Genomic DNA, 16,874 nt, shown 5'->3' with positions numbered 1-16,874 from the left:
ACATCTCAATAAAGCTGGAAACAAAAATAAAAATTTAAATATGGTTATTTCAAATGTATGCATATGATACTTTCCTATTTAAAAATGTTAAATAACCAATTCATTTTTAAAACTAAATTCATATAAACATTGAATAATCTATTTTCATTAAACTATCAACATTCAATCAGCTGTTTTCCACATGTGAACTTCAATACTGAATTCCAATAATTAGTTAATTAAAGATAAAACTTTACACTTAGATCTTTTCTCAGCACTATTCCCTTTTATTTATATTTATTTATTTATTTATTTATTTATTTATTTTTTTTTTTTTTTTTTTTTTTTTTTTTTTTTTTTTTTTTTTGAGACGGAGTCTCGCTCTGTCACCCAGGCTGGAGTGCAGTGGCGCAATCTCGGCTCACTGCAAGCTCCGCCTCCCGAATTCACGCCATTCTCCTGCCTCAGCCTCTCCGAGTAGCTGGGACTACAGGCGCCCGCCACCACGCCCGGCTAATTTTTTGTATTTTTAGTAGAGACGGGGTTTCACCGTGGTCTCGATCTCCTGACCTTGTGATCCGCCCGCCTCGGCCTCCCAAAGTGCTGGGATTACAAGCGTGAGCCACCGCGCCCGGCCTATTTATTTATTTATTTATTTTTGAGACACAGTTTTGTTCTTGTTGCCCAGGCTGGAGTGCAACGGTGAGATCTTGGCTCACCACAACCTCCACCTCCTGGGTTCAAGCCATTCTCCTGCCTCAGCCTCCTGAGTAGCTGGGATTACAAGCATGCACCACCATGCCCGGCTAATTTTCTATTTTTAGTAGAGACGGGGTTTCTCTGTGTTGGTCAGGCTGGTCTCAAACTCCCAACCTCAGGTGATCCGCCTGTCTTGACCTCCCAAAGTGCTGGGATTACAAGCGTGAGCCACCGTGCCTGGCCTCCCCTTTTCTAGCACATGGAAAGTTAGATTAATTCATATTGGTAAACCTTACAAATTAATCAAAATTTCAACTAAATAATAAAAGGAAAAGCTTGAGAAGTCCTGTGCTTCTAACTGCCCATGTAAAATTAAATTAATAATATCAATGATTACTAAATGTTTAAGAATTATCTTTTCTGTGCAAGAGTTCAATACTCCTCTCATGTGTTTTTAAACATATATTCACTATCCAGCAACTAATTTCATTGTAATTACATATAATTAATACATACACTGTAAGAATTTGCTAAAGTACTTCAAAAGTTTTCTCTGAAGTTGTATCTTTAAATTTCAATTACTAGCTTAATTTACTTCACAAATTTTAAAAAACAGAAGAAGATAATGTATACAAGACAATGCCATCTTAGCCTATGTTCCGGCTACCACATAATACAAATTAGATCTGAAATAATGATGCATTATTGCACAGAAAATAGATTTAAATTTGCAGTCAATAAAGAAGTTATTTGGTACTACATTTGGTAATAAAAATAGCAAACACATAGTCCTTTGTTGCAGGAACTGTGTAGAGCCACACACTAATATTAACTCATTTAATCCTCCAGACAACAATGTGAGACAGGTAACATTATTATATCCATTTTAGAGATGAAGGCACAGAGGCAGTGGTTGCTTAAATAATTTGTCCAAGTCATACGGCTAATAAAGAACATATCTTGGAGTGTCTTCCCAAAGACTGCTCTTAACTGCTATACAAAGCAGACATTAGTACATTTTATAGCAAAGTACCCAGGACATCCCTGTAGGTAGTAATAACATTTGACCTCTACATTTTATATGTGAGTTCAATCTTGCAAAGTACTTCAGAATTCCTTCAGGAAAAAAGGTAAAGCAGACATGAAACACACTAGCCTGAGTTTTATCTCATTTTGTTTTTAGGGTTCTGAAGGGAAACATTTATTTAAGAAGCTTTTTTCGAATAATTTATAAGACTTGTGCAGTATTATTGAACAGATTTCTATAAACTCTTCCCTTGGGCTCTGGTAGGGCAGGTGGTGTAAAGTTTCAACTGCTTTCATAAAAACAGCTTCACCATCTGGTATCAGTTTTTGTTGTCTCAAAATGTGTCTCTTAAAAATTATTTTTTAACAACACTGTGTACACACACAATTAAATCTCTATTTATGAAGTACTCACACAGAGGCACTCTTGTTTAATTTCATTCCTAAGTGCCAGCAGAGTTTTTTTTTTTCAAGATGACATTTTTAAGCTTAAAAAATAAATCCTAATATCTAACAAGCATGCTAACTAACCAATGATACCAATCTAAGGTGTGAGAGGCTACCAAATTGTCATCTTTAAAAATCACACAATTAGAAAGAACATCAAAGACATTAAGTCAAATTTATGGCTTTTATTAATCCTGCCATTTAAGGCAATAAAAAACATACTTCTCAAATATTCTCAACAATCTCAAAGGAAAAAGTATCATCACCATGCCGTTCCAGATTCATCTGCCTTGTTTACACAGCCCTAAAGAATCACAGCATATTTTATATTATTCCCTCCTCTAACCCTAATGAGACCCAATATTTTCTAGGACTACAATCTCCATACGTATATATTTTTATTTATCTAATTACTCATTTTTATTCAGCTAATTATTTATCCAATTATGCTTTTAAGAAGCAGAAGGCTTTTAAATGATACAGTAACAAAATATTTTAGAGAGAGAAAGATGCAAGGAATTACTAAAATATTTCTATAAAATGCCAGCACTTCTCTATTCTAAAGAGCATTTTCTCACTTTTGAGCAAACCAAAATAACAATTTCCAAGATTATATGAACCAAATGAGCTGGGGCCAAAAAACGAAAATAAAACAAAAAAAAAGTATCTTTAATCTCAGCTTCCATCTCTGCTATATCTACATCCTAAAATGAGAAGAAAAAAAAAAGGTACTCAACATAAAATTCTAGGGGCTAAAAAGATTCTTGGAAGTCAATGATAAAGCCTGAATTTTAGTGTGCAACTACCAATTTTAAAAATATCTACAAAGAGCTTAGTGCTTTCATAAAGTGGTGTATAAAAAGCTATGTTAAAAGATTCACACTTCTTTATTTTATAGAGTCATATTATATAAAATACAACATGAACAAGCTTCCAGTTAAAAATCTCAGTTAAAAGCTTGCATTTACTTCTACTGCTCCCCAAACCTCACTAAAAGACATCAAAGGGTTAGGAAATAAATAAAAATAAATAAATGCCTGCAAATCAACACTGACTAGAGAAGTCGAGGACAGTAATAATATCTAGAAATCTGGAAACAGAAGGAGAGATAAGAACTGATTGCTAAGCCAGCATTAGATTAAATTAAGAGGAAAACACATTTACTCTTGTATTACCTCTGAAAATCTCAGGAAATAGAGATACCAAGTAACTCTGGAAGTGACTGTGAAAGTCAGGGTGAGGTGCTGATAATGGATATATTGAACGGCAGTTTAAGATGTAGACTTGCACTCCAACATCACAGAATCATTCTCCCCTACTTCTCACTGTTGGAAAACTGTCTCTCCACCTTCACGCAACATAATAGTCTAGTTTTATTCAATGGAGAGAATAAAACAGGAGGTTTTGGGGCTGGGAGACTCAGGCATGGCTATATTAAAGCAAAGGAATCAAATAAAAGTCTACATCATAACTATCAATACTCAAATTCCACTTTCCCTCATGAGCCACCTGAAAGCTGGTTACCAGGCCAGGCGCAGTGGCTCACGCTGTAATCCCAGCATTTTGGGAGACCGAGGTGGATGGATCACCTGAGGTCAGGAGATCAAGACCAGCCTGAGCAACATGGAGAAACCCTATCTCTACTAAAAATACAAAAATTAGCTGGGCATGGTGGTGTGTGCCTGTAATCCCAGCTACTCAGGAGGCTGAGGCAGGACAATTGCTTGAACCTGGGAAGTGGAGGTTGCAGTGAGCCAAGATCGTGCCACCGCACTCCATCCTGGGTGACAGAGCAACATTGTGTCTCAAAAAAAAAAAAAAAAAAAAAACTGGTTACCAGGCCTATAACGCTCAGGAAGAAGATTCATTTAAAAGATACTAGCATGAGGCTTCTGTATGGAAATACATTACTAAAAAACCTACCATGATCGTCTTACAATAAACAAATAGCAAGGCCCATCAGAGCCTACGGTGCTTCCAATCAGTTTTGCAGTATTTTACTCTAAAGTGACAGCTCAAGATTAACATAACATTTGAGAAAAATACCACTAAGGTAAAAGATAGGGACAAAACCACCCCTCCAAAAAGTTAAAAAGAAATAGACTCTACAGGAAAACTTCAAAAAAAAGCATTAATATCTTCAGAGAAGTAAAAGGATTTGTGAAAAAGTACCACTATGCCATAAAAAGAATAGTCAAAAGAAAATGTTTTGTATGTTAATTACAGTATAACAACAACAACAACAAAAAACTGGGTTAGGAAACACAACTGAAGAAACTTCCTGGTGAGCAGAAAGGGAAAATGGAAAAGCTAGATTTTTATCAGTGTTTCAGGGCAAGAAGTCCAACACCAAACTATCAGGAATTCTAGAAAGAAGAAAAGTAATTGAAGAATAAAACAAGAAAATCTCCAAGAACTGAAAAAATAGGCTATGTATAAAGTATCAAAAATGAGATTTCTCAATATTACCTCTAGATTACTAGGGATCTAGAATACAAATTACTGATCTGGAGAAGTATTATTTCCAGTTAAGATTTCTAAAACATAATAAATCAACAATAACAATGTTTAGGGGGGAGAAAAAGATATCTTCAAACATGGAAGACCTGAAAACATTGACTCCCTATCCACCTTTTCTCAGGAAGCTTCAAAGAGTTGTGCTTTATCTAAAGAAAAGATGGAAAGACAAAAACACTAGAAAGAGGCATAGAGAATCCCAAAGATGATACAAGGGAATCCCAAGATGTTAGTGTGCACTTGGCCTGGGGAACAACCAGCCCAAACTAAAGTTTTCTTAGCGGGCTGTAGGATGATGAAATTGATGGGTATATTTATTTTGGTTACTTCAGAGATTCATGTGTTGAAGAATTTTCAGATGAATTAATACACATATTAAAAATTAAGCAAACAGGCCAGGCACGGTGGTTCATACCTGTAATCCCAGCACTGTGGGAGGCCAAGGAGGGTAGATCACGAGGTCAGGAGTTCAAGGCCAGCCTGGCCAAGATGGTGAAACCCCGTCTCTGCTAAAAATACAAAAATTAGCCAGGCGTGGTGGCAGGCGCCTGTAATCCCAACTACTCAGGAGGCTGTGCCAGAGAACTGCTTGAACTCGGGAGGTGAAGTTTGCAGTGAGCCAAGATCGAGCCACTGCACTCCAGCCTGGGCAACAGAGCGATCACGCCTGTAATCCCAGCACTTTGGGAGGCCAAGGCGGGCGGATCACGAGGTCAGGAGATCGAGACCATCCTGGCTAACACGGTGAAACCCTGTCTCTACTAAAAATACAAAAAATTAGCCAGGCATGGTGGTGGGCGCCTGTAGTCCCAGCTACTCAGGAGGCTGAGGCAGGAGAATGGCATGAACCCGGGAGGTGGAGGGTGCAGTGAGCCGAGATAGCACCACTGCAGTCCAGCCTGCGCAAAAGAGCGAGACTCTATCTCAAAAAAAAAAAAAAAAAAAATTAAGCAAACAAAAATATCAACAATTATTATTTCAACAACAACTAAACATTGTCAATAAAAAAAATTAATCATACTATGCTACATTGCTCAAAAATGAGTAGCCTTTACAGTTACACTATAAAACAAAATTACAGACATTTAAATATTTTATGTAACTATTTTAAAAGGATAATAGGAATTGTGTCTAGAAGGGAAGGAGGGAACAGTGGTTACAATGAATAAATATGATCTTCCATGGTGGTACATCAATAGCTAATCCCTAACACTGAAAAGTTAAAAAAAAATCAGTATAAAAACAATAAGACATACAAAACAAATGCTAAAAGTAACTATAAAAGAGTTGAAAGTGGCTGCCTCTTATGAAGAGGTTGGAGGGAAGAAATGTCACTTTTTTTTTAATAAGCTATGTACTACTTTCTGACACTTAAACTATGTGCTTTTATAACAATCAAAAAAAATTGAATTCTGAAAGTTCAATGTGAACACATGATTCCTTTGCCTTGCATTTATCAAAGTATGAACTGACTAGGACTCACAGTAACATTACTTAAGGTCCTCTGCAATAAAATGGTGTTCTGAAAAAAAAAGAAAACCGAGATTTATTGAGCATCAATTAAGAGTGAGGCCCAAAGTTACCTACTTTTCCAAATGATTTCACAGAGGTAGTCTTGACCTCACACATTTATGTGAAAAATGGAGGTTCTAAGAAATTGAGTCACACAGCAAATGAATGTCTGTCTGTCTGATTCCAAACCCTATTCATTTCTCTGCAGCTAGGATGGCTGAAAGGAATTAACCAGGTAATTTTATGGAAACTGATACTTTTTTCCTCCTCAAACTACAAAAATATTAAGGCTTTTTAATTCCTTGGCACAATGTTTACAAGTAGCTAGTGCTTTGAGAAATGCCCAGCTAATTTGCAGATTAAAGGACAAAACATACTTTTTCTTAAGGATTTCAGATTCACTTTTAAGATCAACAAGGTGACTGACATATAACACCCTAATCAAACATGTACTTGCCAACTTTCTGCAACACCTGCCTTTCACCGCAGCCCCAAGAAAGCATACCAAGAGACCCAAGGCACTCAAACACTTGCGTAGCCAGGTGGGGAACTGTTCCAGTAAAGGAGACTTGGAGACTGGATGATGACATGGAAAGCAGTCACTGACAAAGGCACAAACAGCATAAGCTCTGAACTCCTCCCAGGTCTTGGGCTATTGGCTTCTGGGAGCTCTGACTCCCAGTTATTGTCTGAGCTCTGACCTTTTCTTGGTATTTGATCATTGGCTTTTTCACTTTCCCTAGTTATCTGTTCTCTGAACATGCTTTTCACTGGCAGTTTCTCTCCCTGGTCCTAGAACCCAACTGTCCATCTTCAGTAAAATAACTCCAACCTCCACCTGCTCACTATCTCAACCCTCAAGTACATCTAGATATCACCTCTATCAGTGCCTTTCCCTCTAGACAGAAAAGTATTTTACCTAAAAATGCCAGTTAAAATCTTATTCATTTTCCAAAGGGCAATTCAACTGCTACCCTCTCCTTCCGGGAAGGTCTTTGAAGAAATGCTTTCTCAACCCTTGGTAACCTCAGGACTCTGTACTTTGTAGACCTTTTTGCACCAATTATTCTACTTTTGTCTTTGGGTTTTATTGCTATTCACATATTATTTCTTTTCTGCCCTAAATGGAAGCTACAAAAAGACAAGTAACACATCTTGCTCATCCGTGTCCTCCTCCACCTCCAAGTGCTGACTTAACCTCACATGATCAACTTTAGCTGCCTCAGGCTCACACTGCCACATCAGTCCTTCTCATGGCCAAAAAAAAAGTTAAATTTAAAAAAAGAGGAATTTCCCAAGTAAGAAATAAAGTCCTAAAACATTTCAAGTAAAACAGAAATTCTTTAATATACACTGCAGTTTTTATAAAGATGCTCTGTGTATTATGCTGAACACACAAACATCTTTAGAAAATAGTAATGTAAAAATTCAAAAGGGTTTCCTTATTGCAGATATTCTTGGAGATGTTAATTTATGCATCGCCTAGAAGAGGCACAGCACATCCAACCATGTTCTCTTTTCTTTACAACAGCTTCAAACATTTCTCTTCTGAGATGCATATTTGGGAAATGCTGGAATAAATTATATCCAGTCTTTCATATTTTCATCTATACAAATCTGCTGAAAAGCTTAGGTTTATTATTTACAGCTGAGAAAAAGTGAAGAAGATGATTTATTTTAATCCTCATAACCCAGTGAGAGGTCAAGTATCACTTATTAAGCTTTTCATCTGCTTTGACCTGTTTGAAATACAGCCTCCCAAATTCAACATTTTTTTAATTTTTAATTTTTTTATTTTACTTTAAGTTTTAGGGTACATGTGCACAACGTGCAGGTTTGTTACATATATATACATGTGCCATGTTGGTGTGCTGCACCCATTAACTTGCCATTTAACACTAGGTATATCTCCTAATGCTATCCCTACCGCCCCGCACCCCAAAACAGGCCCCAGTGTGTGATGTTCCCAAACTCAACATTTTATTGTTTCTTTCGTACAGTTTTTAAACCACTAGTTTTAGGGATGTTATATTTAGGTCATTCAAATATTTAAACAACTTTTCATATTTTAAACTGGAAATGTTTCAGTATTTCTTTTGTTGTATGGTGTTATACAATTACATTCTTAACCAAATATTGGGTAATGTTCACATATTAGGCATTGATTCAGAATTGGCATTTCCATTTCAAAAGTAAATACACAACCATGTGAAATAAGTTCCGATTGTGAATGTGATTATTTTGTTTAACGTCATTCATTAAACAAAAGACAGTTTCAAACACTATTTGAAAAAGTATAAACTAGAATGTGTCTGTTAGTTTTTAAATTGTATTTTGACAATTGTATTTTGATAATTTACGTGCATGTCTTTAAGGGGGAAACAATTATTAAAAAAAAAAAAAACACCAAGAGTTCACTACCCTGTTAATGTGTATCAGTATTATCAATGGTTCCTGGAGATTTTCATCCACAAACATGTCGTTGAGTTCAGCAGCTTGTATTACAAAGTTCTTATAAATTGCTGTTTTAGAAAAATTAGAAGAAAAATATGTCTAACGTTAGGTTTTTCACAGATTCATTCTACAACAACTACTAAGCATCTACCATGTGCTAGACAATGTTCTGCTAAGGCTTTCACAAGAAAAGCAATGCAGATGCCTGTCCCCGAGGAGCTTGTATGAAATAAACAAATCATCTGGCCTGTAAGCCCTGTGGAAGAAAGTAATTTAAAGGGAGTGATGGGGTGGCAGGGGACAGCAACAGTTGTAGTAGTAAATTTGGTGGCCAGGGCTTAAATGCAAAGGAGACATTATAGCATGAACTTGAGAGAGGTTCAAGCCATGTTACTCTTGAGGGAAGAGCATTTCAGGCAGAAAGAAGTACAAATGCAGAGGCCCCTAAGGAGGACCTCTGCTTTTTATTACTTCCGTATTTTATTGGACCACAGCCTCATTCATCGGCTTACATATTGGCTACGTCTGGTTTTATGCTGTAACTGCAGAGTTAAATAGTTGCAACAGAGACCATTTGACTATAAAGCTTAAAATATTTACTACTTGACCCTTTACGGAAAAAGTTTGTTGACACCTGCTATATGGAGTTTGGAATCCCATCTCAATCAGTGCTATCTGCATCAAAGAGACATGCGGCCATGGGTTAAACGAAGCTCAGCAACCACTGCATAAGGAAGGGGTAGGCATCACTTTGTTTACTTGAATGAACATCTTAAACCCTCACAATAGCCTACAGAGCCTAATTAGGAAAGGAAAAATTCTCAGTTCTACTTCTGATTTAATGAATGCATGCCTTTTGGCCAGCTACAAATATTTCTTTGAAGTCATAGCAATATAATCAAGTAGAAGAGTTTTAAAATTTCTTGGTGATATACCAAGCTCCTTGGTTTATTTTCTTATATCTATTCATCCCGGTATTTTGGTTGGAGGTGGGGTAAGGGGTAGCTTTAGGACAGAAAATGCAATTATTTCCCCTAAAATGGAAAAACATAAATCCAGAAAACTTACAGCATCTAACCTTAGGCAGGTTCAGAACAGAAAGAATGGAAAGTCAAAGTTCTGTAAAAGAGAGACAGAATATATCCTAACTGTCCCAGAGGTGGCCAACAATAATGAAACTTTCTCAATGTACCTGGAGCTTACACAGACCAACCCTGTAAAGGGCGAGATCTCACCCGGGACGCGCAGGAAACCACAGCCGCTGGGGGCTTTGTACTCAAAGTCTGTTTTTTCTTCCAGTGATACTTTAAGAGAGCACTTGGACCTCCCTAAATACTTAGATTTTATAGAAATGAAAGATTCAAGAATATTCAAGTTCACTGATTCACTCCACCAGTGTTTAGACCTGAGCACTGATCCACACGTTTGACATCTGAATATGCACTTACCAATAATACTTAGGACTAAAAAGAACAAGCAGAGGGTTTTGTCATCATAACGTAACCAGAAAGAAGTGACACACATAGCTGATAGTAAGAAGTAATCTGCTTTGGTTTATTCAAAATCAAATTTCCTAAAAGGATGAAAATATATAAGGTATTAACATATAATTACTAACCACACAATTTTGGGGTGTTTTGCTATCTTTTGAAATGTTAATTCCTGCTTCTACTAGTCATCTGATGCTGCTTCTGATAGATTTTTTTTTCAATTAAAATTATTTTAGATCAAACCAATCCTTTTTAGAAATGACACACATTTCAGGAGAATAGGAGAGAAAACCAGCACACTGTAGGGACTCACCACATTAGCTACTGATACATGAAAGCTTTAATCTCAAAATAATTTAATAATTCATGAAAAACATTTCAAGTAAATATTTCAAAAAGACATCTAAAAATCAGGATGCCAGTAAACAATTCTAATTAAATATAATCCTTCCCCAAAGATTTCTCAGTACTGTCAAATGCTTAAGGGACAAAAGTTTCTTTGTAAACATCTGTTGATAAATCCATTGAAAAGTATAATATTCACGGGACTCTGACCTTCTGTGTAACATACAAAAATCAAAACAATATATCAATAACAGTGAAGACCTAAACCTAACAAAGATGTACTTTTCCCTAACTACAATAAGCCTTGTATTCTCAAACAGAACACTGTTATGATATGAGCAAAAGCCAAACAGTGTGGGCTGAGTAATACTAACTCAGTCTGTCTTGTTTTTCTTTGTTACATACTGGGACACAGATTAGCGCATTTTGATGCGAACTTAGAAGGTAACATTAAGAAAGTAGATGTGAGGTCATAACTTTCTATTTTAATTTGTGACTCTGGACCTCAATGCAGCATTGCATTGCACATCTCTCTCCTTATGTCTAAAGAATAGCACTGGCAAAAGTGTGCTGAAAGTCCCTAAAAATGGCATCTCTGTGTATGTGTGTGTGTGTGTGTGGAGGTGGAGTGGGGGAACAGCAACCCAGGAGGTTTAGAAATGAATAAACTTGAAATTTTAAAAATACGCCACTTATGAAATAAATGAATACGTACATACCCTTGAGGAGAGAGCTTATCCAGCCATCCTGATTTAACCTTCTTTGCAGATGCTCCATAAAAGCAGGCATACGGAGATATTGCCTGTGAAGAAACAGCTGATGAATCAGCATTTCCACTTGTTGAGCTTAATGGATAACTGTGCCTATTAACGGAGTCCAAAGTCAATGCTTTTTGAGTCCTAGATTTAGATGCCTTTGAATTTTTTCTTCTTAAACTCTGAAAGCATTCTTCTACTGTTGAGTATTCTGATTCAGAAGCAGTGTCTATCAAAAAATTGTTTTTGTCCTCTCGAGGTATCCAAATATCTTCCACCTTGTCCTCGCTTATTTTCTCCTTTCTGTTATCATATATGCTAAATGGAAAAATGATGTAAACATTTCAAAGTACTATATGTGATTGAAGACATCAGTGACATTTTGAAAATTTATAAATAACTAATAACAGAAACATAAGGCCAGGAAAATCCTAGAGTTTCCATTAACCCTATTGAAAATTTTTTAAACTCTTCCAGAAAAGCTAAGTAAAATTATTTCATTAACCTATGACATCTTTGAATACTACTACAAGTTTTTTCTTAGGTATAATTTAATCTTATCCCTTTTATTTTGGAAGGTTAGGGGCAGGTGCTAAGGATGGAGACTGGGTATATTCTTCACATCACAATTTAACCCTCTTTAATAGCACAATTAAGTGGCCAGCCCAATCTCTCTGGGCAACATCATGGACCATTAACTTATCTATACGGAGATCTTATTTCCATCTTGTTTACCCCTCTCTACTATCCTCTAATCAACTCCAAGGACCCCATGTTTCACCATAATGCTATAAAACAGAGAGTATGCCTGACTGCTGAGAGCATCAGTATTATTTTGCAATGCCGATGAGGAAAAATATTGCAGCACACTGCTAGCTATAAAACAAGAAAGAGTTAGGGTACATTCAGGAAGTAAAAGCTATGTAACGCACAATATTTATTGGAATGCATTCATAATAGCTAAGCATATTTCTACAGATTCAAGGAATGACATAATAGATCAACTAATTCATTAATGCCAAAGGACATTTTTTGCTAATCAATGAAACAGATATGCCTGGGCTCAAATTACATCTTTCTGGATATAGCATTCTAAAAACCATTACTGCTTCAAAGAATAATTTAGCCTGGCCCTTTCATATTTTGCATTATATTAATGGCAAATGTTTACTAAAGATGTTTAATTGTTTAGCTTTAACAGAGGGAAACCTGTAACAATGTTAGCCTTAGAAAATGAAAGACAAAAATAAAATGAATGTCCCACTAAAAGAGTATAATTAAACTGTTGGCAGTACAAAAGAGGAATGCTTTGGGGGATGAATACTCCATTTTCCATGATGTGATTATTATGCTTGTATCAAAATATGTTAGGTACCCCAGAAATATATACATCTACTATGTAATCTCAAAAATTAAAAATTAAGAAAAAGAGAATGAAGTATTAGGTAATGATCCAGTATGCCAAGTTTCAATAAAGTTGAGAGAAAAACAAAATTGAAGTTGGTGCATACAAATTCTAATTCCGTATGTGATCCAAATAACTGGAGAATTGTCATGCTTCTTGCCAGTGCTGAAACTCCAATAAAAAGAATATATTACGCTTGTAAAGTCTGCAACTTGCATAGTGATGTTCTGCACTGCCCTTTTCTCCTTTTTATTAACATAATCTCTCATCTTTAATGTGCAATCACAGTCACCTGTATTTGCTACTTTGGGGAGGGGGTGTGGTTTCCATGAGAAAAAGACAAAAATAATCTGCCACGGAATGCAACTATTTACTTGATTTACAGAGCATAATTCAATTAATAAAACGGGTGCTGCTATGCTTATATTTAGAGGGGAAAAATTTGAACTTATCAACATAAACTATTTTCTCTGACACACAATATTATACTATGAATGAGAAGTCAACATTGTTTAACAGTTTATTCTAAATAGTTCATCATCATCAATCATGATCTCATACCTTGATTTGATGATAAAAGAGTTTGTTGCAGTAGTTGCTTCCCCTTTGAGTGCTTCTTCCTGGGTCAAAAATTCATTCTTTATAGATCTCTTCTATTAAAAAAGCAAACAAACAAAAAACACATACTGTTTTGCCTTTTTGGTTTGGGGATTTGTTTGTGTGTGTAGCAATATTCTACAAAAAATCCATAATATCTGAGTTTAGTTTTATTAAATAAGTATAATTACTTAGATCAATTTTCAGAAAAAAAGATAGTCTACATTAAACAGACTTTTGGTTTTTTTCACTATTTTATCAAATCGTTAACTCATCAATTCAAGTAAGAATAAAAGATGGTAACCAAAAATAAAATTTATGTACCTTTGCTTCTTGATTCATTTTAGTCTTCCAACTTCTCTTTTATCAAGACCAAGAAATAATGTAGCAAAAGAGCACAAGTAATAGAAAAGAATGAGTGATAAACTAAATAATTAAAATATATACATAATTGGAAGTCTATGCACTTCGGAAGTCTGCATTTGGCTACAAGGCAAAGCAAAAATCTAGAGAGTGTTTAAGTTTTATAGAGTTTGTCTTGTATTTAATTAATCCAACCTTGTGGCAAATTTTTAAAACTATCCTGGATTCCTGAAGTCAAAATAAAAGTGTGTTTCTATAATGTATATTGAAAGGTACAGATTTTACCATAATTTTACTGAACAAAAATTTTGCTGACTGGAAATTTCAATATTCAATATAATGCCATTCTTCAAATAGCTTGGAGAAAAATGAAGAGGTACAAATAGTCAGAAAAGCAAATAATTGATTATAGAAAACAATTATAATGTATGGGACTAACCTTGGAATTTTCTAGTCTCTGGAAGAGAAAGGTCTCTCCATAAGGAAAGATGGAAGATGAATTCTCCTCATTTGAATCTTTTAGGGGAATTATAGGATGAGAACAGAAAGATGTGAATAATGTGAAATACTGTTTTTAAAAAAAGATTAAAAGCATGAGTTTTTTATGGCATTATCACAACGTAAGCTTTATTCTGTAGGAGTCCAAATTATGCTAATTCTTATCCCCAAATCAATTCTCCCCATCGTCTTCTTGATATAACACTCATGGTATCCACCACTTGCTTCACAAACATAACTCACTGCTCCTTAAATTGCAACCTGTCACATATGTCCTTCCCAACCTCTAGGATCCACATTAATATAACCAAATACATTTGCCCACATACAAAAGAAATTGTCATGGTGCCATTTACAATGCTAATTCCTAAATAAGGAAATATTCTAAATGGCAGAAAATTAAGCTTAATTCTATAACTTACAATAAATAATTATAAAAAGGTCACTAACATAATAGCTAGATATCACTTAAAATCTCAGAAGGCATTTAATATAATTCCTCTAATGCCATAGCTACTAACGCACCTGTAACTAAATTATTTCAAGAGAAGTTCCACCATCCTTGAATTATACTAATCTACAAAAAAAGAATTCTCAATATCTGCACTTCTACTATGGCAAAAATTTTTCTTAAAGATTCAGTACCCAAGTGTTTGACATCTTATTGTCAAAAAGAATGTTCCCAAACTTGTATAATCAGAATTTTCAAAATGAAAGAAAAGCCTCTGTCACTGTTCAATTTGCCAGAGCAACAATGAGAGCTTTCCAGTTACCATGGCAAAATCACTTTCCATACATATATCTCTGTTCTGTAGCTCAGACTGCCAGAAACCATTTAATTTAGTTAAATGCCTGCAACTGTGGCTAATGATAAATGAAGCTTGTATAAAAAGAAAACTTTTTACATTAGCATGTACAAATTTCCAGGAGTCAGAGTGTATGTTATTGCCTTTTATTCAGTACACTTTAAAAGTGTCTGAAGTACTGTGAACACTGGCAGACAGTTATTTCCACTGTTCCCTATACCACAGGTGGGCTGCCTTCGCAATCATGATTTTAACACAGTTAAGACTATCAAATGAGCTCTAATTTAAGGAGACATTAAACACATACACTCACTTTGCCATGCCACAGATTTTTCAGTTGAGGTAGCAACATTTCTTCTTTCACGGAAATAGCTTAAAAAACAAGAGAAAATATTTATGAATTGAAATATTTATGATATTTATGAGTAAAATTAAAATTATTAGAAAATATTTATGATTTATATTTAAGGATTTATTAGAGATATACATTCTTTTGGGTAGAAAAAACAATATTCAGAAATTAATTCTGACTTGAAAAAAGCTGAATAGCCAAATTCCACAAATGTATTTTTCTACTTAGACTTTTAAAGGAAGAAATTTTCTTTGCAAAGGACATTTTGTACAAGCGTTTGCTACTCACATCTATAATTTACAAAAGTAAACATATTTTTCCAATGCTAATATGCACATAAAGTAATTTCAAAACTGCTAGTCATATCTCTGAAACAGATTTACTAACTAGATGTCAGTATTTGTGTAGCTTTTTGTCTTTAGCTTTATAATACAGAGTCAAAAATGTGTCTGGCTCTGTAGACACAATATGAAAATACACACAAGATCTTTCAAAGATCTTACAGTTTCAGGAGGAAGATATTACAGGGCAATTATTTAGAATACAACATGATAACAGCAGTAGCAGAGGTAAACATTGTAGAAGCAGAGGGTGATGAAGGCCTTCTATCATATAACAGAGTTCTCTTTTCCATCTAAAAAATGGAAAAATAACTTTTAAAAAGAAGAACAAAACTGGCAGATTTATACTATACAATTTCAATATTTAATCTAAAACTACAGTAATCCAATCATTGTGCCATTGCTGAAAGTACAGACATATAAATCAATGGAATTGAATAGAAAGTCCACATACACAGTCCCACACAACTTTGGTCCATTGATTTAAGAAAAAAGTTCCGAAGAAATGTGGTGGAAAAAGAATAGCCCTTTCAACAAATGTTGCTGGAACTGGATATCTCAATGATTAAAAGAAATGAATGTCGACTTTTGCTTCATATCATGCACAAAAATTAACTCAAAGTGGAGTTGGGACCCAAATGTTTAATGCTACAACTCTAGAAATTCTGAAAAATATGAGAGAAAAATCATTGTAACATCTGAGTAGGCAAAGATTCCTAAATAGAATAAAAAACTAAAACCCTAAAAAACATTGAAATTTAGTCTTTACCAAAATTTAAAATTTATAATGTCAAGTACTAGTGACAAGTGATTTGCCCAAACCAAAAAAAGGACTCTTACAATCCAGTAATAAGAAATACAACTCAATTTTAAAATGGGTTAACCTGCCATGGTGGTGTTCACCTCTGGTCCCAGCAACTCAGGGGGCTGAGGTGGGAGGACTGCTTGAGCCCAGGAGGCGGAGCCCTGCAGTGACCCATGATCGTGCCACTGCACTCCAGCCAGGGCAACAAAGCAAGACTTTGTCTCAAAAAAACAAAAACAAAGCACACACACAAGAACAAAAAAGAACCAGCATGGGCAATATAGAGAGACCCTGTCTCTACAAAAATAAATAATAATAAATGCTATTTTTTTTAAGCCTGGGCACAGTGGTTCATGCCTATTATCACAACATTTTGGGAGACCAAGGTGGGCAGATTTCTTGTGTAAGTACACTCCATGATGTTTGCAAAATGATGAAATTGCCTAACAACCTATTTCTCAGAATGTATCCCTGTCATTAAAC

The 16,874-nt window shown here is 35.2% G+C and overlaps 1 protein-coding gene across 3 annotated transcripts in view; it reads right to left on the bottom strand.

Moving 5' to 3' along the window:
• LOC116463743 (arf-GAP with Rho-GAP domain, ANK repeat and PH domain-containing protein 2-like) overlaps positions 1-16,874 on the bottom strand; it is a 183,235-nt gene that overhangs the window by 139,048 nt on the left and 27,313 nt on the right. For all 3 annotated transcript variants that reach the window (XM_058434828.1, XM_032146995.2, XM_058434829.1), the window contains exons 3-6: positions 15,207-15,265; positions 14,029-14,105; positions 13,191-13,282; positions 11,189-11,542 (exon numbers count right to left, since the gene is read on the bottom strand). In XM_058434828.1, coding sequence (XP_058290811.1) covers positions 11,189-11,542; positions 13,191-13,282; positions 14,029-14,105; positions 15,207-15,265 — 582 coding nt within the window. The remainder of the gene's footprint in view (positions 1-11,188; positions 11,543-13,190; positions 13,283-14,028; positions 14,106-15,206; positions 15,266-16,874) is intronic.

The sequence above is a fragment of the Hylobates moloch genome, unplaced genomic scaffold, assembly GCF_009828535.3.
Source record: "Hylobates moloch isolate HMO894 unplaced genomic scaffold, HMol_V3 SCAFFOLD_57, whole genome shotgun sequence".
In the NCBI taxonomy this organism is placed as follows: Eukaryota; Metazoa; Chordata; class Mammalia; order Primates; family Hylobatidae; genus Hylobates; species Hylobates moloch.
Note: the sequence above shows the minus strand (reverse complement) of the source record. Positions and strands in the feature narration are given on the sequence as shown.